We start from the raw sequence: 21566 nt of genomic DNA on the forward strand, positions 1-21566 counted from the left end.
CCTGTTGTCAGTGCAATAGACTTTTTGCTATTCCTCATATTTAAAGCTAAGCGATAGATACTTAAGTCTGTTAGGCTAAAAGGTCTTGTTTTGTATAGAAAAGCAAAATATGTGACTTTGGAGATTTAGGCATAAGGGTAGAGGAAGTTGAAGCAATTGCAGATTCCAAGAATATTCCAGACCAGAGCTATGACACTGCCTCATGAAACTGAGCATGAAAGATACATCAACCTATTTTACTCACATTCCACCTCATGTTAACACAGATGTTCGAAGAATAACTCTTGATTGCCTGGTGGGGAGAGAAGTTTCTGTTCCTAGCAAGCCTGATCTTTATTTTCCCCACAAATCAAGGCTGAGGGATTGTAATTTCACACAGAAGTAACCAAAAGCCAGGCTGGAGCTTGGATCCCTTAAGAAGGTATGGTCCTGGTAGGGTTGGGGGTCACTTGACTTTTCTGGTTTCCAGCCAGAAAGACTGGAAATAGCTCTCAATTTGGCTGCAGCATGGTGAGGGATGGTAAGAGAACTGATACTGTTAGGCAAAAAATGAGGCTGATGAAGAGATTTAGTATTACTTCACCACTGCCACCCCCTTAATGGTTTTCTCTTTTATTGTTTGTTATCATCTGAGGCCAAGACCCTGGTTTAGAGAAAAGCAACACCCTGGATTCTCCTCTGCCAATGCTGCACTTTACTCACTGGTGGCAATAATTTTAACTCCATTCAGCCTAGTAGTCATCGAACTGAAAAACTTTTTTCTAAACTCTGAAAAATCCTGAGTCTAAAAATATGTCTGATCCCAATCATTTTGGATAAAGAATCATAGGTAAGAATATAAAAACCAAATAAATTTTACAAAATATTTACCCTCACATGTCCTCTCTCTCTCTCTCTACACACACACACACACACACACACACACACACACACACATATAGATTTAGTGCTGATTGTAATCCATTAATTTTGCCATTCACAGTTTGAGAACCTCTGTCCTAGATGTCATTAGCCCTTTGTGTTCAACTGGAGTCAACATTTCTAGCTCCTTGAGAGGGTCTGAAAAGTGTCAGTGCCAAGAGCTTACTATTATTTGAGGATAAGAGTTTTAAAAGCTGCCCTTTAAATTTGAAGCAGCAGTCCCCAACATTTTTGGCACCAGGGACAGGTTTCATGGAAGACAGTTTTTCCACGGATAGGGGTGGTGGGGGTGAGGGGTGGGGGGGATGGTTCAGGCAGTAATGCAAGCGATGGGGAGCCATGGGAAGTGGCAGATGCTTCGCTGGCCCACCACTCACCTCCTGCTGTGAGGCCCGGTTCTTTACAGGCCATGGACCAGTACCAGTCCACGGCCAAGGGTTGGGGACCCCTGGTTTGAAGCATCTGACATATTGGATGGTGTTACAATTCAGCCTTCAAAGGAACAAAAACATTTGGGAATGTTATTACAGGTGTCTTTCAGTGGGAACCAGAACTTAGAATCAAGGCCCCTAAGGTACTTAGTCCTGCCATCTCTAGGGAAAGCAACAGGATTTGTTTTCAAGCCTGGTTCATCTCAGGTTCTGGGAATTGTATGTGTTGAACTGTCTTTTCCCCCTTTTAAACACCAGAGGCAAGACGACCGCATTTTAGACATAATAAAGACACTCTTATTTACCAGACTTACTAAAAATCAAAATATGTCCAGTTTTGACAGTGTGATATGAAGTCAATTTGCCAACAGTACTATTCTTCTCCCTCCACTCCTACTTTGTGGCTTCAAGGGCAAATCTTATTTGCAGGAAGATGCCTGCAGGGGAACCAGGTGTGATGGTGACCAGAGATAAGTGAGAGTCAGATCAATGACACCTAATGTGACAGACTGTCCTGGTTTACCAGATGTGGGGAGGTTGAGAGTTAGTGGGAGGCAGGACTTTCAGTTTTTAAAACAGGAAAGTCCCAGCAAAATGAGTTGGTCACCATTAACACGACTTTTCTTCATGGTCATGGGGAAGTTTGAGAAGGTTTCCTTAGGTTTAAAGGGGAAGATTTTTTTTCTCCCAATAAAACCCAGTAATTTAAAGGAAAACATGAGTCAAAATCTTTGATTGGAAACAAGACAGATTTTCAAAATCAGAATTATGAAATTGAATCCATTTGTAAAACAAAACAAAACAAAACAAAACCACAACTGAAGTTCCAAAAAAATAATGAGGGAAAGGATCTTTTCCTGTTATAAAAGAAAGTGAAACTGCACGGTGATAAGAACATGGAATCCATGAAATCTTCAAAAAGGGAAAATCAGAAAACATTGGCTTTGAATATTCCTAAAATACTTGTAGCAAGGCTGTCAAAGTTTCAACCCAAAGTTTGTAAAGCATAGCATAAATAACAAGACTCGTGATTGTTACTTCAACTTTTAAAATTCAAATTTTCTCAGTGATGTCCTTGTTCTTCCCAATAGAAAAAAACACTCACCAAAAAGGTGTAAAATGATGATGTTCAAATTTGACATAATTTTTGTGTCTCTGCTTTACATTCTACTTGGTTGAGTCTATGATGCTTGAAAAAACCCTGAAATTTAGTTTAACCAACTCATCTAGCTGTCTCTTTATCCAAAGTAGTTAGCATCTCCTGAATTAGGAACAAGGCCAGAGCTGGGTATGACAGAATGTGCATTTTTAAGTATCTGGTATTTTTAGGAGTTCATTATGGTTTTACAGCAAAAACTAGCCAATTTTTTCTTTCTTTCACAGGTAGGGCAACCATGTAAGTTGCAAAGGACATTAACCATTAGTCCATATGCAAAAAAAAAAAAAAAAAAAAAAAAATTTAGCAATGCCTTCCTTATTGAATTCTAGGAAAAGTGGGAGCTAAAAGCCGCTAAATCTCAGATCTGTTATCTGTCAGAGGATAAGCCTGAGACTTCATAGTGTATGCTGGGGAAAACAAAACAATTAAAAAAAAACTTAACTATACAAAGAATAGTAAAGAAACATGATTAGGCAAACCATGATCTCCTGTAGTTAATGAAGGTAGTGTAGTTTAATTTTGAATGTGGCTGAATATGACTAAGGTTGTAGAATGTTATAAAAAAAGAACATTGGACACAGGGAGGACATGCCTCAGGTATTCCAGGCAGAATGATGGGGGTTTTATCTCATCTCCTTTAATTAATCCTCACAACAACCTTATGAGGTGGATGGTATTTATAGATGAGGAAACTGAGGTTTAAACAACCCAGGCAGGGTTGTATTAAAGCCCCTATTTTTCCAATTCCAGTGCTCCAAAGTATATCCACTATACCATTTTCCTGAGTGTAGAATAAAGACTTCCACTGGTGAGAGAATATATTTCGGACATCACTGCCTCCCAGGAAACTAATTTGCAAGGCTCAGCTCTGACACTTGCTAGGTACAAGACTTCCGTGGCACTTAGATCCCTACTGTTGAAAGAAGCAGTACCACCTAATCATAGGGCTGGTGTAAAGACTGAATTAGATAACACCATGTCATGTAATTCATAGCAAATTACAGCTTACAAAGTGTTTTTTTTTTTTTTAAGCTCTTTATTGGATAAAGTGTTTTAACATATATTACCTCACTGATACTATGATGTAGGATGGGCTTATTATCTTTTTATTACAGATGAGAAAACAAAGCCTAAACGTTTTTAAAACAGTACTTCTTTTTAGTTAGCTTTTGGTGAAGAGCTTTATAAACTGGCAGGGATATGAAGTACTCCTTAAGCAGTGGTTCTCAAACTTCAGTGTGCCTAAGAGCTTGTTAAAAGTTTCTTGAGCTCCTTTCATTCTTTCAGATTCTGATTTAGTAGGTTGGGGTTTGTGAATCTGCATTTCTGATGTGCTCACGGGTGATACTGATTCTGCTGGTGTACGGTCCATACTCTGAATGACCTTAATATTAGATATAAACTTAACTGTTCATTCCAAAGAGCCAGAAGTTATTCCAATCCACTAACTGTGTGGCTAAATTTTGAGACTGGAAATGATTAAAAGTACTGCCATTCCTCTTACTGAGTGAGAAGTTATTAAAAAATAAACAAACCAAAAACCAACTAAGGTTGGTCTCTAGTGAATTCTAAATTGAGAGAATAAGGCAACTTTCAAAAAGTTGTTTTCACCCATTTGTCCAGAAAAGGTTTGTCTGGATTAATTTGTCATAGAACATGTTTAAGTTCTACTTTTGCAAGTGAAAATGGACTCTCACCATACCTGCCACTCTTTCATTTTTCAAATACACCGTGCATCCCCCTACCACAGAGCCTTTGCACTCCTGATCCCTTTTACTTGAACCCACCCCCTTAATTATTTAATTCTTTAGATTTCTCAGTTAAAATTCTCTTCCTGAGGGAAGCATCCCCTAACTAGCCCCAGCTTACACAGGGCGCCCATTATACGCTCTCATAGAGCTGTATTTTCAAAACATGTGCCATTTGTAAGGCCACAACTGTGTCCAACCAACACCTTCCAGTTTAAAAATATTTTAAAAATATCTGAGGACTTCCCTGGTGGTTCAGTGGTTAAGACTCTGCAGCTTCCACTGCAGGGGTCATGGGTTCGATTCCTGGTCAGGGAAGTTCCCTATGCCACAAGGTGCAGCCAAAAAAAAAAAAAAAAGACATGAAAAAGGATTGTAACATTATTGAAACTTTAAAAAAATCTGAAAATATAAGTTGTTCTCTAAACTGTTTGGTAAATCAGGTTATTTTCACCATTCCACAGTGGTCTCAATACTGACTCATGTTAGCATCACCTAGCCAACGTAAAAAAAAAAAAAAAAGTGATGCCAAGATTTCATCCCCAGAGAATCTGAAATAACTGGTATGGGGTGGAGTCCCAGGATTTGTATTTTTGAAAACTCCCAGGTGATTCTAACACACAGCAATGCTGAGCCCCACTATAACTGCCAGCTGTTAGAACTTTGGCAAAGATAGTTTCCTAGGACTTCTGGTCAGAAGACATATTTTTATCAACAAGAGGTAAATATTTCAGAAGAGTCAGAAAGGAAATCACTGGTAGAACAAGTTCAACTGCTGGATGGTCATTTGTTTTGAAAATTTCAGAGAATCTTGATGTTCTTACTTCTTCAAAATGTTTAATATTCTATTTTACCAAGACTTAATTCACTGTTAAGCTTGGTAAACAGTATTTAAAGTGATTCTGGATGTGCTCATATGGTTGGCATGAGTGAACCCTTTTTAGAGAGGACAGTGGGGGCCCATACAAGTGAGAGTGAACAAATTACCAGTAAACAGTAGTATTAGCATTAGAACAAAATGTCCCAACTCTAGTTAAGATCTCTTTTCCACTACTGCATACAACTTCTTTCTATATGAACTTTTGTTATCCACCCAGGTAACACTTTCTTGCCCAGCTGGTTCCTCTGATGCCCTAATCTGTTTGATTCTTTGTTTCCTGAATAAATCTAGGACTTTACATTTACCTCAAAGTACTACTTTAGCTGCATCTCATCAAGTTTTGATATGCAGTACAATGATTTCCACTGTCAGTTAACTTCTGGTTATTTAACAATTTCCATTATTATTATTTAACTGAGTTAGTCACCCAGGTAGCAGTTTAACACTGTACTGTATGGTACTTTAATAGACTGTCTGAATATTGCTAGCTAAGGGAAAGTTAAAACTAATTATCATAATAGGGAAAGAAAGGGAATAGTTCCAGTCCTTTTTTTTTTTGTTATGTAGGATGAGCAAAAGTGTAATTGTAGTATCTATAGGGCGGAGTCTTTTGGGTACCAGAATTATCATATTAAAAAAATGAAGCAGTATTTTTAAAAAGTCAGTGTTCCTGTGAAACTGGCACGATCTCATATTCAGTTAAAAAAAAAAAAAGAGTTTAAAGTGCTGGCAAAACTAGAAGCACAGAAACCCCAGCAGTAATGAGCTCACCCAGTGCCCAGATCTTGGTTTCTAAATACTATTCTCCTAAAAGAAACCAAGGCTCCTTGAAGAAATGGCTGATTCTATGGCCAGGGCAGGGAAAACACAAGAAAAGAAGATATGCCTGTGGCATCTTGTACTGTCACAAAGTAAGTGCTCTAAAAACAAACAGATGAAAAAGTGGCAAAGAGACACATGAATTAACTTGAATGAGCTCCCAAAGCCAAAGCTGTAACAATCTGGGTGACAAAATAATGTGACATTGGATTATAACTCAAAGTATAAAGTAATATACACGAATCTGTACTGATATGTGTGTATGTGTATATATATATATATAATATACTAATATGCACATGTGTGTGTGTGTGTTTCTCCACATGACTTAATAAACAGACAAACAGAAGAGACGAATCTTTCTCGCACGAGAATTCGAAATAATAAGTAGGTGTCTCCAACTCTAGGAAGGAGGTGGAGCTTAATTCTCTCCTATTCCACCCCCCCTCCCTCAATGTGGGCTAGACTTAGTGACTAGCTTCCAAATAGACCAGAGTAAGAAAGGGGGAAAAGAAAAACAACTTTAGAGTGGAGACCTGACAAACACCACCTTAACCATGTAGTCAAGGTTAAATATCACCAGTGATGTCATGGGGACACCACATAACCCCTGATATGAGAAGGGCACTTCACCTAAATGGTACTCTAATCATGAGAAAAACACCAGACAAATCCAACTGAGGGACATTCTACAAAGTACCTGACCAGTGCTGTCAAGGTCATGACAAAGAAAGAGGAAAAAACTGTCAAAGACCAGAGGACACTGAGAATATATGATGATTAAATGCAATGTGGTATCCTGGATTGTACCCAGGACTAGAAAAAGGACAAAAGAGATAGTATTGAAACTGAATAAAGTCTGGAGTTAACAGCAGTCCACCAATGCTGGTTTCTTAGTTTTGAACAATGTCCTCTGGTAATGTAAGACATTAATAATAATAGGGGGAATTGGGTGAAGGGTATATAGAACTCCCTCTACTAAATTTGAGACCTGTCCATAAACCTATAATTATTTCAAAATAAAACATTTTTAAAAAGTTTGGCACATTGGTCTCTGTAGCTTATGGTTTTGATATGTAAGTCGCTTCATGATCTGGTAATACAAAATGATTTCTTGTCTTTTTTTTGGAGTGGGGGGTTGGTAGTCCCAACATTAACAGGTTATCATTAATCTCTGAGGAAAACGTGATATCTGAAGCAGTGAGCACATAGTGTATCTCTCCCTAAACTACTGGAGGATGCAGAGACTTATAGCTCAAGTTTATTAAATAGGAAAGGTAATCTTCTATAAGACTAATAAACTGGGACTAACGAGTAGTAGGGGCTGTATCAAGGCATTTTTATTCCTTAATGAGTAATTTTACTTTCATGACAAGTAAGCAGCCTCAAGCTGTTCAATAAATAGTCACTTAATAGTCACTATGTCCAAATGTGCCTCAATGGAGGGGACAAACAAAAACCCAGACTCCAGGTCAAGCTACATCTTAACTTTTCTAGGATACACTCTTGTAGCCTCTGATTCATGTAGGAATTTCAATCCCAAGGACAAATTATTCAAGTAGCAATAAATGAGAGGTCAAAATGACCAGACCCTAGTTGCCAGTGCTAGGAAGTTGGATATCCCAGGTCACAGACATCAAATTCACAGAGCAACAAAAGGAAATTCTCAGGAACTTGTTCAGAATTAGCTGATGGGGACTTCCCTGGTGGCGCAGTGGTTAAGAATCTGCCTGCCAATGCAGGGGACACGGGTTCGAGCCCTGGTCTGGGAAGATCCCACATGCCAAGGAGCAACTAAGTCCGTGTGCCACAACTACTAAGCCTGAGTGCCACAACTAATGAAGCCCACGTACCGCAATGAAGCATAGCCCCCCACTTGCCACACTAGAGAAAGCCCACGTGCAGCAACGAAGACCCAACGCAGCCAAAAACAAAATAAATTTAAAATAAATAAATTTATTAAAAAAAAAAAGAATTAGCTGATGGTTGTAAACATATTGCGAAGTTATATCTCAAGAACTGACGGAGAACAAAAAGTTAAGTCAAAAATGGGGAAAAATCAGGGTCTAAACCTTGCTGTCAGGTCCCTGATGTTGCAACACCTGCGAGGCTTGACCATTTGCTAAACGCTGGACTGGAGATCAAAACAAAAAGCAATGCAAAGTATGATTTCATCTAAATGAATCCACAGAAACAAAAATAAGTGGCTCTCAGAGACTGAGGAGAACAGAGGAGGAGAGACTACTGAAGGATATGGGGTTTTGGCATAATGACAATGTTCTGAAATTAGACGGTGGTGACGGCTGCACAACTGTGAATATCGTAAGTGTGGGGTGAATTTTACAGAATGCGAATTATATCTCAATAAGAAAAAAAGAAACACAAAAATAAAGGAATGCAAAATGTTCCTTTCTCCAAAAATGGGGAATGTAGAAGTGCATAAGGGTCCACGGCATGGTCAAAACTGAAAAACTGGATCCCTACACTGTGGGGTTTTTTTTTTTTTTTTTTAAAGAATAAAACTTAAGGGAGTTCCTTGGTAAGTCTAGTGGTTTGGATTCAGCGCTTTCACTGCTGTGGCCTGGGTTCAATCCCTGGTCAGGGAACTGGGATCCTGCAAGCTGCAGGACCACAGGGCGGAGGCCAAAAAAGGAGGAAAAAGAATAAAACTTAAGTAATGAAAACACAGAATTATATCCCATAGCCTAAGGCTATTTTTTCTAGCTTAGCATTTGAATGGAGCCACCTGAAGCAAAAAGATGTCAAAACCCCCAGAATGATAACTTGTTTGAAGAGTGGTTCTAGAACAGATAAAACCGTCTTTGGGTTAACTGCAAATAATCTAGAATGTATTTTGAAATATAAAAGAAAGACAAAAGCCAAATCAAAGATCTGCCAGCGGCATCAAGGGGCAGACACTTTTCAGTGGGACAATATGCTGATGCAGCATGTAAACTTCCAGCTTTTTTTTTCCATCCATGAAAAAATGTGAGCTCCACGAGCGTAAAGACTGTTTTATTTCACTGTTTTATTCCCTGCACTTAGAACACAGCAGAGCTCAGTAAATATTTGTTGAATGAACCTAGCTCATGATGCAGCTATGAACAGGCTTGTTAGTCTTTGCAAGAATCTGAAATGAGTTTATTTTGAAAATTGGCATCATGTTCTTTTGCTAGAAAGGGAAAAATCCTCATTTAAACTTATTGAGTAGCTGTAAGTTAGCTGGTTTGAATACGGGCATAAAACACCTTAATTAGTGCACTAAACCTTAATTAACGAACCTCTTCCAAAGTTCAAATGGGTGAAAAAGCTTTTGCGATAGCCTTAAGGAGTTGCAGGTGTGTCAGTGCTGGCCATGTCACCTACTACTTTAAACCAGAAACAACCAAACCTTGATTTCCAGTAAGAAAACTGTGAAGAGGGTAAGATTCAGTGTTTTGCATTTCAGCTGGTATTAAGTATGGATCCATTATCCACTTTGCTCATATTTTGCCATTAGGTAACCTTGGTAATCCCATCTAACATTCTGTGTTATAAAGCAAGAGTTCCCAAAAGTTACTTTGTAGTCTCCTCACCACACTTCATATTATAGGTGAGATTTCAAACATGATTTCTGTTACTGTACTATAGATGTTTATAGCTGAAGCTTTTTTCAACCTTTGAATTATTCCCCCCAATATCATTCTCTTTCCTCCAATCTTTACACTTGTCCACACCTAAAATACTGAGATTAAGTCTGTCAATACTACCTGAAGTTCCTTCCGGGAACTTCAGCCACTGATTTCCAAGAGGCAGTCACCACCTTGCTTCCCCACCCCCACCCCTTTGCCCCCTGTGAGTGCTGCCAGCACCTAAAACTACATCAGTTAGGAGATTCCTGGATCAGAATCCTCTGCACTTTGATTCTGGCAGCTGTTAAAAACTCAATGTAACATAGAATCAAGTTGCTTCTTCCAAATGAGGGATCCCAGGCAGAGCCTGCAGTCAGACCCTGAAACAGCTTTTCACACCCCATCTCTTATGACAGCTGCTGTCATACACCTGGCACAAGACTTTCAGGAGTTGGTTCTTCGAGAACAGCTTTCAACCACTGCACAGTGGGCTCTGTGGGCTCCTGTATGGTGTTCAACTGCATCCTGAAGAAGAACTTTTTATTGCTATGGAAAATTTTGTTCTTGTACATCACAAGTCTTGCCAAGTCTCTTAATGTGAATATTTCTTCAGAGATGGAAGTCAGAACTCTTTGGTTATCCAGATACAAAATATGAGACTGCTTATTTGGGTTCAGTCTGGCTTTCTTCCTAAATACGTTTTGTAGAGTGATGGCCTACAAACAAGTAAAATGGAAAGCCACCTGCAGAGAACTACAACTTTATCAAAGAAGAAAAGAACACAAAGCACAGCACTCTAACATCTGTCAGGGAAACAGAGGCCCAAACCACAGTTCATTTTATACTCACCAGAATGGCTTGAGTGAAGTTAAAGTTGTGGAAAAATGTGATTTTCACACATGGTATTGGTTTGGTTTTAAACCCCATGCCCACTTTTTAAAAAGTATAATTTAGCTTTGGTTTCTTCCATTCTTTAGAGGACATCTTTGCATTTCTTAAGCATTGGAGGCAATGATGATTTAAAAAATTAGTGGTAGTCTCAAACTGAATTAGTGTCCCTAGTCCAAAGACATACAGTGGAACACTTGGTTATTTAAAATATTGCTGTTAGGTTTGTTCCTACCATGAATGCATTTCTAGTTGGTGTTGGAAAGAAGCATCCCTTGGGCTTCAGAGCAGCTCTCCCACCCAAGCACAAGCGCCCTCCTTTACCCACAAAGTAGCCTGCCTTTTCCAACCGCAGACACACAGAAAGACAGACACACACACACTCCCCCCACCCCCCTTCAGAAGTGATCTGGATTAGACAACAAGTAGCCAGACAGCACCTCCCACAGATGGGCGCACATGCAGCAGCTGCCAAAATGAGAAGTCACTTTACTTTCTTTTAAACTTGCAATGTTTGTCTTTATTTTGTTCTTTATATTTTGAAAGTGAAAAGAAAAAGTATTGAGTCAATTTCTTTTTGTTTTTTTTAAATATTTGTTCTATGTATTTACAAGCCTTAAAGTTGCTCTAAAGATTTCAAAAGTATTAAGAGTACTTTTCCCAGGGTAGCACTTTTTTTTTAAAACAATTCTTGGAGTTCTCTGGTCCACAGCATTTCCTTCTGTTCCAAGGTTATGTATGTTTTGATTACTATTGTGATTTTTTTAAATTTTCTTAAGCAAGCTGAGAGGCAGGCAGAAAGATTTGATGCCAAAAAAAAAAAATCTTTCTTACCTTTTTCACCCCAAATCTTCTTAAATCTGGACTAAATACTATGCTTTTAAAACAAACGTGAGGTGCATCTGAAGGGGAGGGAAATTTATTTCTCTGCTTTTCTATTATACAAGTTGTTTACAGAAACTGCAAATTAAAAAATTACACTGGCATTTGCAGTCCTTAAAATAAATTAAAAGTTCTCAACTTTTTTTTTTTTTGCTAAACAGATGTGTTTTTTTAAAGTATGAGTCCTTGTTTAAAAAGAAAAGATTAAAACAGAAAATATTTTCTATAAATAATACATGTATTTTGGTTTTAGTGCTCCCGCCCTCAGGTTTGAAGTTTACTTTTTTCCAGTACCTTTTTCCTCCATGATCACCTTTTTTTCTCTTTCCCCTCTCCCACTCGTGCACACGTGGGGGTTTCTGCGAGAATTGGCCTTGCTGCACTGTGATTGGCGAAGACGTGAAACTTTTTAAAAAAATACTTAAATTGTTTCTTTTGTTTCATTTTGTGTATTTGAAGTTTTAGTTATCCTCTGACTCCTCTTCTGCTTCCCGCAGCCACGTGAAGAATGCTGTGACAGATTTCAGGGCCACGCCCTTCCCATTCTGCTCTGCAGGGTCCTTGCTGCTTTCCCATTTGTAGAAGGCATCCTCAGAGATCACCTCCTCGTCATACAGGCAATCAAAAAACATCCGCAGCAAATCTGCAGGGAGGTGAACATAAACCATCACTTTTGGGGGCAGTGTACCTGTGAGAAGGTTGTATTTCCAAGCAGTGAACGGATGCACATGAACTCCCTGGGATAAGAACACCCATGACACTTCATCACACTCCCTCTTGATAGCAGAAGAGCAAAACCATTTGTCTAAAGAACGCGAAAAGATTTAAGCAGTCTGAACTAGTTCCTATTCCTATTAATTTGTTCAATTTGAACTATTTTCTGATATTGCTGAGCTGTTTGATATTACGTAGTTCTCAACCTAAACACTTAAAAATTAAGTACAAGAACACTTTTTTTTTAAACTTTCTTCTTTACATATTTTCTTTGAAATTTTACAATAAAAATATATTATTTTTATAAATTTTGGGAGGAAAAGGCAGAATGTACTTCTCCCCCTCTAATGTCATTCTCAAAATGAAAAGAGTAATAATTCATATTAAAAACATGGGTAAAAACTATCTCATCTGGAAAAACAAATATCGTATATTAACACATATATGCGGAATATAGAAAAATGGTACAAACCAACCGCTTTGCTAGGCAGAAATAGAGACACCGATGCAGAGAACAAACATATGGACACCAAGTGGGGAAACCTGGGGGGATTGGGGTGGGATGAATTGGGAGACTGGGATTGCCATATATACATTACTAATAAGGAAAAAAATATCAAATTGTACACTTTAAATGTAAAAAAATACAATAAAAAAATAAAACAGTATCAAGAAAAAAAAACAACAAAAACCAAAAAACTATCTCATCTGGGTTTTATCCAGTGAAACGAGAGTTGTTTATTGTTTTCAATGCCCAGGTGATCTGGGCAATTTTAATCCTCTGTCTTGCTCTCACAGTAGAAACTCAGCTTATATTACTGTTCAAAAAAGAGAGATTTATAGATAGAACGTCTCTTCAGTTACACCCTGAGGATTGTTCCAATCTTTCCCTTTATTTCCCAGAGGGATTTAACAGCACTAGCCAAGAAGGAAAACTCTGCAAAAGCCACAACCTAAGGAAATGCCAAATAACTACTTGAGTGCTATCTCTAAGACAGCCATGTACTTACTATCCACTTTCACAAGTTTCAGCTGAATTTTCAAGATTTAATACAATTCAGTTAATTTACCAGTATCACTAACACTTGGGAGTTCAGGCTACCCTATTTGTCTGGTTAGCCAGAACGAATCGTAACTCTTAACTGAAAATTCGTCTAAAACGCCTTAATGTCTTTGTTGGGTATTTGAGGATTCTGAAGAGTATCATCCTACTTCAATTATTTTTTTTTAAAGTGTACAATTTGATATTTTTTTCCTTATTAGTAATGTATATATGGCAATCCCAACCTCCCAATTCATCCCACCCCAAGCCCCCAGGTTTCCCCACTTGGTGTCCATATGTTTGTTCTCTACACTGGTGTCTCTATTTCTGCCTTGCAAACCGGTTCATCTGTACCATTTTTCTATATTCCGCATATGTGTTAATATACGACTCCATTGTTAAGACCTGTGTCACAGAAAGTGAAAAACTGTATTACATATATGCTAATGCCAAGATGCCCTAGACCTGCATTGTCCAACAGGGTAGCCACCGACCGCATGTGGCTATTTACATTTAAATTAAATGTAAAATTCAGTTCCTTAGTCACAATAGCCATATTTAAGTGCTCAACTGACATATGTGGCTCATGGTTACCGTACTGCATGACAGAGATACACTTCCATCATTACAGAGTCTTATTAGACAAACCTGTCCTAGAATGAAGATTAAATCTCTACTATAAACTATTTTTTTTATCATTTTCTCATAAAAGTCAAGCACTTAAAAACATTCAGGTTTATTAAAGTTATTGGTTATCTGAGTTTTTGTTACTAGTGATTCTTCTATTATCTGCTGTTCAAGCCCATCAAACCATCTCTCAAGCCTTGGCCGGGATAATCTCACCCACTGGCTGGGTTAACTGTAGCAAGATGTAAACTTACTGGCAGGTTGATCAAGTTTTACTATTGATGCTTGTAGTGCATAAAGTGCTTGCAGTTCCTTCTCTGTATCTGAGTCTAGGTACTTGACTAAGATCGGCACTCTCTGCTTGATAACAGCAGTGTCCACTCGGAAGGCAGAACAGTCGGCTGGAGGTGATAGAAGAACTGAACATTAACACACAAGAGCCATTGTCAATTTTCTGAGTTGATAAGACACATTTGACTCTGCAAGGAAAGAGGAAGCAAGGGGGTCCAAGGCAAAGATTTTGAAACCCAAAATTTTCTTAAATTCTTAATGGGATATTCTGCCTGAAACAAACAAACAAACAAAAATATGGAGAGGGGGATGTATTTGGAGTTCTGGGTTCCCTCAAGGGTAGCGTACCCAATTCTTTATCTTTAATCATAATGAAACAGGGACAGTGGTTTCATGACACTTCAACCTACAAAAGGAACATTAAAAAGGAAATTAAAGTGATAGTTCATATAAACCTTTTCAGAACCGTGAAAGAATTAGAATCATCTTATTATTACTAGCAGGATGAGACTACCTGTGACAGTGGCAAACAACACATTTAATCTGAGCCTTCTGGGGGAAAGGCCCAATAAAAAAGGGGCTGAGAAAAGCATGCTCAGTAGCTAGAAGCATGCCGTTTTATTTCCTCTGTAAGTTAGCATTGGGACACAATCTTGATTTTGAAAGTAGCTTCTATACTTTACAACTCTGATTTTAAGACACCAAGTCTTATGGTTCCATAGATACTGAAAATTATTTAAAAAATTTTAATGAAGACTTTCTATTTCGCTTGTTATTTTCCTCATTAAAGAACACTGAAAAAAAAACAAACATTCATCTCACAGGAAATCTTAAAATTCTGAAGCTATCTCTAGAATGATAAAAACAGACCTGAAATTCTGAACAACTTTTGAGCTGATGTTTTTTTTTTTTGCCCCCCTATTTCAGTGACAAAAATGTGGATTTCTACCTGAGGCTAAGTGGATGACCTCATTAAGTATTGGTAAAAACTATACACAGCTTGGAACATTTAGGGTTTCTACCAATTTGAATCCTATCCATCTATGTAATTCATAAACATTCAGTAATATTGTCTTATCATATAAAGTCAACATGAAGGAGAAATAATTGGTATTTTCTTTCCTCACATACATATTTACATAAAATGGCTTTTCCATTGAGATTACTCCTTCACTGATATTAGATAAGAACATTCAAACTGTTCATTATAACGTCTGAATGGGAGACAGAGGAGGCTTTGAATGTGGGAGATGAAAAGTAAAGGAAAAGTCACATGCAGCAGAGTATACAACAATCTCAGGAGCATGCACCAACTTCCTGTTGAACTGACGAACATAAGGCACGCAGCCGCTGCTCACAACTGGGCCCTGTGCAGGCAGAGAAGCTATTCGTCCCCCTGCCCAAGATGGCTAGGCATTATAGACAGAAATGGCATCCATTTGGCACAGAAACTGAGCTTTACAGGGCGAGTTTCGAAGGCAATATAAACTCTGTCCCATGTCACCATTAGTTGACATATGGGGGATTTCAGATGTTAAGAATTGCCTTCGGAAATATTACTTACCTATAATTGCTGCTTTACAAACGGCTGTCATTAAAGCTCTAAGGAATGTAGGTGAACTCATCTGGTTTTCATCTAGGTTAGCCTGAAATCAATAGTAAATAGAACAGTTAAAGGTACCCTTGCACACCAGAGAAATAATTTCCCCCTAAACCAGGCTTCATCTGGCACTAAGGGCAGATGGGATCATGTTCAACTTTCTTGTAAAAACTAGTCTCCTGATTCACCAGAAAATACTAGGGCTATTGCCAGTTCTGTCTGAAATTGCTCTAAGTAGCAGTATTTTGTTTTCAGGGAGCTTACCACTCCCTACTCTTTGCTCATTCAGTTAAACAGTGCTGTGTACTATATACATTCGGAAATGCAATCATTTAAAAGCGTTTTCCCTTCTCAATAAATAAGCCATATTAAGATGATCTATTCAGATCTATGAAGCTGAAAGAACAACTACACCATAACTACAGAGTATTTTAAAGCCTACTTTGCTCAGTAGTATGCAACTATGTTTAGATGTACTAACATTACTTTTCCTTCTTAATTTTAATGTGATCTAGAGGTTAATTTCAAGGAGTACCTCAAACACTTTCAGGTGGTGGTGAGATAACTGTTACTCTTTTCTAAGGCAAAAAAAATGTATTTAGAGATAAGTTAGAGTAAATGGGCCTCCAATTTATTTTTTAGTTCATTTCTCTTAAGATCTTATCTTTTTGCTATAAAACACTATACACGAAACTAGACGAGTAGCAAAAGGAAAAGACAAAAGCAGCCATTTTCTAGGCATGTATTTCAACTATTCTCTAGAGTTTATGTTCCTTATTTCTGTGAACAGAATTAATGCTTATCTCAGCTTCTTTTAATAGCAGAGCAGAGTATTTCCTACTGAAAGGGTCAGCTTTAAAATGACTGGCTAGGAAAAAATTAAAGATGTCATTTTAAACGTATGCGCTAGAAAGCTAAGAATTTCAAAGATATTTAGAGATCAGTTTAATATTATGTGTTATGTTCAGTTTTATGAATTTTAAAACTGACATAGATTAACCATCAGCCCTCTCTGTTGAATACCTGACCTCACACATCGCTTGGGAGGAACTGGTGGTGTCTTGAGAGCAGAGTTAGGAGGGGTTAACAAGTCAGGTGGCCAGTTTTGCAGGATACTGGCAGAGCTGAACACAGAGGGCCCTATTACCTTTTGTTACCGATCTTTTTCCACAGGACAGAAACACGTGGTGCCCTTGCTGACAGCTAAGCCTGGGGACAGGGTGGGGCAAGAGTCATGCACAAAAGAGTTCATGATTTATGTGTTATAGCTAGTTGCTGGTATACCTCTTTAAAAAATATACAGGCTGAAGCCAAGGCTGGCCTAGCCCCAGAAATTAATTCTGCAAAGTCCGAATAATTATTTTTGAAGAATAAACCAGAGAATAAAAACAGACCATTACTTTTTGGCTCAACAATACTTTATAAACAGGTTGTAGGGCTATTTCAACTGAGTATCATTTGAAATCCCTAAGGATTAGATTCTGAGCAGAGTCTGAGAAAAATAAAACAAATTAGCTAAATGTGATTAGATAATAAATAACACTTCCAAAACATTTGACTGTTTTTTCTGTTTTAAAGAAACAAACTGCATATTTCTTCTACCAAATAAAGCCAAATACTGTAATTCTAACATTCAAGAATAGAAAAGACATGAAGAAAAGTATAGAAAACACTAAAGATTAAGCAAAGATGCTAACAAAAATGCACAGGAACAATAAGGAAGATGGGTCTGCTAATTGGAACTGATAAGCAAAATCAGATTATTATATAGTACTAGTATCAGTCACAGAGCAACAAACACCTTTTACGTATTGTGAGCTGAGCAACTATTATTTTTGTCTTCTTGCTCCTTTTTAAAAAGTCACCTTTATTAGGTTTAATTTACATTCTGTAAAGTTTACCCTTCATCTTCTGTTTTTGTTTTTTTTTTCATCTTCTGTTTAAGGAGAATAATTGTTGGTCTGGAGTAGGCAGAATAAATACTAATATTAAAAAAAAATGAAGCCCAACACGGATGACGAGGTAAAAAGCATCATTTTTCAATACATGAGAAATAAAAGAAAATAAAGACCAAATTGCTGAAATGATGGTGATCTAAAAAAAATCACAGAGAGGACTTCCCTGGTGGTGCAGTGGTTGAGAATCTGCCTGCTAATGCAGGGGACACAGGTTTGATCCCTGGTCCGGGAAGATCCCATGTGCCTCAGAGCAACTAAGCCTGTGTGCCGCAACTACTGACCCTGCGCTCTACAGTCTGAGAGCTACAACTACTGAAGCCTGCGTGTCTAGAGCCCATGCTCTGCAACAAGAGAAGCCACCTCGATGAGAAGCCCCTACACTGCAATGAAGAGTAGCCCCCACTCTCAACAACTAGAGAAAGCCCGCGCATAGCAATGAAGTCCCAATGCAGTCAAATAATAAATAAGTAAATAAATAAGTAAATTAAATAAAATCATCTTTAAAAAAAATCACAGAGAATGATGTTAAGTATGTAAACACTGACCTGACTTCTAAAACATAAAAGGAGGTATCTGATATCAATAATATATCAGAAAGCCTGATGCTGATTCTATGCTAAAATCTATAACAAACTATCATATGAATGGTTTAAAAGTCTTAGAGAGGAAAGAGATGGTCATGCTAAACTAAACTTCTTTCTTTTTCTGATATGATCAGTACATGGTAGCTCAGGTGGATATGGCCTTAACTTTTCCAGACTTCAGCAAGACATTTGATAAATTATCTAATAACAGATATCCCCTTATGGGCAAGATAAAAAGGTGAACAAGTCAGTAGAATGATGTGAAATAATAAACAAGTTAACAGCTGAAATGTCTACAGGGGTGGGGATGAGATTTGGCCCTAAAAAGTATGTTGCTTTGTGGTTGGTCCTACCCCATTTACACACTTTACGCATAACTTGAATGAGGACAAAGTTGACATATTAATGAAATGCAAGGAGGACACAAAGTGAAAAAGATGGCAAGCAAAATTTATGACCAAGTCAGAATCTAAAATGTCCTGACAAGACTAAAAACAGTGTCTATTTAAGAGGATAAATGTAAACAGAAATACATTTTAAAAACACCATTTTGGTTCAAAAACCAAATGCATTAAGTTCAGGATGGGAGAGATGACTAACCTGTAGAATATAAAAGAATGGGTACTACAAGACTGAAAGAACAGTTTGAGTTCAGTGTGGTGAGCCTGCCAGAAGCACAGAATTCAAAAAAAAAAAAAAAGCAAAAGCACCACCGGACTCTATACTGTTGGACCACATCTGGTGATCACACTCAGTTTGCACAAGTCACTTTGAGAGGACTGTTCAAAATCCAGGTTATGTTTATATGAGAATAACCAGACGCTCTGGATACCAAGATTTCAAGAAGGAATGAAAGAATCTAGAAGGAGAGACAGAGATATATCCTATCGACTATTATAAGTTACTTAGAAAAGATTCCCAATTAGGTGAGATGATAGATTATCCTATAGATAGGAGGGAAAATAGGTAAAAAAAAAAACCCTCTACTTATCAGTAGCTTCATTGTTTCTCAAAGCCTGGAAATAGTTAAAGAAACAACACAAAACAAGATTTATACAAGAGGGAGAGAACTAGATTAGCCCTCCATGGCTTTCTTTCAACTTGGATTAGTATATGATCCCATGGAAATGTACACAAATAAAATACATTTACGAAAACAAAAGTTACTATTTAAAGGAAAACAGTAACAAAAACAGACATGATCAACAAACTCCACAACATAAGATAAAGTATAAAATTTCCAGAAGGGAGTACTGTTATGAAAATGTAAGCCAACATATTTAATAATAATTATATACTGCTTATTAATTTTATCTAGGATAGTATTTAAACCGTGAGAACATTAAGAAAAATGCAAGCTTTTGAATGGTAAAATGTAGGGTATATCCAAAACTAATGAGAGATCCAGAAAAATGGCTTATGTTCTGAATATTTTTGCTTGACTTTATAAAAGACTACGAACCTTATAAAAACAGAAAAGCAGCGTTAGAGTTTCAAATATATAAACACGTAAGAATAAAAACTTCATTAAAGTTAAAAACCCCCATTCAGTGAAAGGGTAAATATGTGAATTAAGGGGATCCCCCAAGAACCTTTCTTGCAGAGATATCAGGGAAGGTGACATAGTCTTTATACCTCTACCCAGTCAAAGATCTGTTCATCATTTGCTTTGTCCTCAATAATGAGTTTCTCGAGTCGCTTATACAGCTCTTCCGCAGAGAGTTCTTTCTTTAAAAGTGCTTCAGAGGAACAGGAACCATCAGACTCTATGAAGTCCAACTTCTGAAACATACAATGTTAAACATAATTAATATAATTCAATATTATTTTCACCTTGAGAGGAAAACAAAGTCATGGGCTATCTCTTCTATTTCATACGGCATCAAAATGTTCAGCAGAAGCCATTCTATATTTATAGTTCTCACTCCATTAACCTTCTGAATATTTTCCCACTGTTTAATACTGGGTAGCTCTGCTTCTCCATAAAAACAAAAGCAAGCGTACTTCTCCTCCAAATCATTCTGAGCTACAGTCTTTTTAAAAAAATTTAAGTATATCTGACGTACAATATTGTATTAGTTTCCTGTACAACACAGTGATTTGACATTTGTATACACTGTGAAATGATCACCATGATAAGTATAGTCATTATCGGTCACCATACAAAGTCAATAAAGTACTACTGATTGTATTTTCCACGCTATACATTACATCCTCATAACTTATTCATTTTATAACTGGAAGTTTGTACCTCTTGACCCCCTTCACCTATTTTCACCCCTGCCAACCCCTTCCCCTCTGGCAACCATCCACCTATTCGCTGTATCTATGGGTTTTGATTTATTTTATAGAATCCACATATAAGTGAAATCATGCAGTATTCGTCTTTCTCTTGACTTTTTTCATTAACATAATACCCTTGGGTGCTTCAGTCCTGCTTTTAGCCGTGACACAGCTCTAAGGCAAGGCAGGAGTGCTAGCAAGGGTACAATTTAACTCCCTTTCTGCAGCCTATGATTTAATATCACTATTGCCACCGAGCAGCTGTCAAAAACTCTACAGTTTTAGTTTTGCCAAGTCCTTCCAACACCTCCTGACCATTCTGAATTGGAGTGTGAGAAACAATGCCATAATTGTTTAACTCTTAGATGGGTAGTTAAAAAAAATAATCAAAATGAGTTTTCATTTTCAAGGGTATAAAGAAATGAGGTATATAAGTATGCTTTACTTTATGAAGTTTCTCTATGCAAAAACCATAAAAATTAAAATACTAAAGATTATTAACAAATTTTTCTCTAATACCTTATAACACTCTGATACATTCCTATACCCTCCTGGGATCCACACAAAAAAAATTACCTTGAATTCTGTGAAAACACAATTTCATTCTATCATTTTAATGGTCTTTACCACTTACGTAGCATTTTTAAATATATTTCTATAAAGTTTTGGAAACATGATTCAGTATTACAATTTTTCTGATTCAGTGTTGATAAATATGCCAACCACCACATTTCAGTATATACACAGTCAGAAGATGACAGCCATAAGTTCTTTTAAGAACAGGCAATCAACTTTTCATAACCTTGAAACATTCTCCACGCTTGTTCTAACACTCTGGGGTGTTAGAACACCTCTTTAACCTACCCTAAACTACACAGATAACTGACGGTCTGAGGGTGACTAACAACAACGGCGAGGTCAAACATGGATTACCTTGCTCGTTAACAAAATATGACAGAAGAATGTGAAAGTGAAAGTCGTTACCATGGCCAGACGGAGTCAGTGGTGAGCTGCAGAGTTTACTTTGGTTGCTGGAGAGAAACATTTATTTCTCAGGATCCCTGTGTTTCGTGTACGTTACCTAACCTTCCTAGAACTTAGGAGGCTGGGTTTCAAATGTATAGGTCA

At 37.5% G+C, this 21566-nt stretch overlaps 1 protein-coding gene across 12 annotated transcripts in view; it reads right to left on the reverse strand.

The window, feature by feature from the left end:
* Nucleotides 1-11583: 11583 nt before the first annotated feature.
* EIF4G3 (eukaryotic translation initiation factor 4 gamma 3) overlaps nucleotides 11584-21566 on the reverse strand; it is a 342848-nt gene continuing 332865 nt past the window's right edge. For all 12 annotated transcript variants that reach the window (XM_057698680.1, XM_057698671.1, XM_057698760.1 and 9 more), the window contains 4 exons: nucleotides 19791-19937; nucleotides 15578-15659; nucleotides 13977-14123; nucleotides 11584-11982 (listed from right to left, as the gene is read on the reverse strand). In XM_057698680.1, the coding sequence (XP_057554663.1) occupies nucleotides 11801-11982; nucleotides 13977-14123; nucleotides 15578-15659; nucleotides 19791-19937 (558 nt within the window). In that variant the 3' untranslated portion in view covers nucleotides 11584-11800. The remainder of the gene's footprint in view (nucleotides 11983-13976; nucleotides 14124-15577; nucleotides 15660-19790; nucleotides 19938-21566) is intronic.

This window comes from Hippopotamus amphibius, chromosome 1, assembly GCF_030028045.1.
Source record: "Hippopotamus amphibius kiboko isolate mHipAmp2 chromosome 1, mHipAmp2.hap2, whole genome shotgun sequence".
Lineage (NCBI taxonomy): Eukaryota > Metazoa > Chordata > Mammalia > Artiodactyla > Hippopotamidae > Hippopotamus > Hippopotamus amphibius.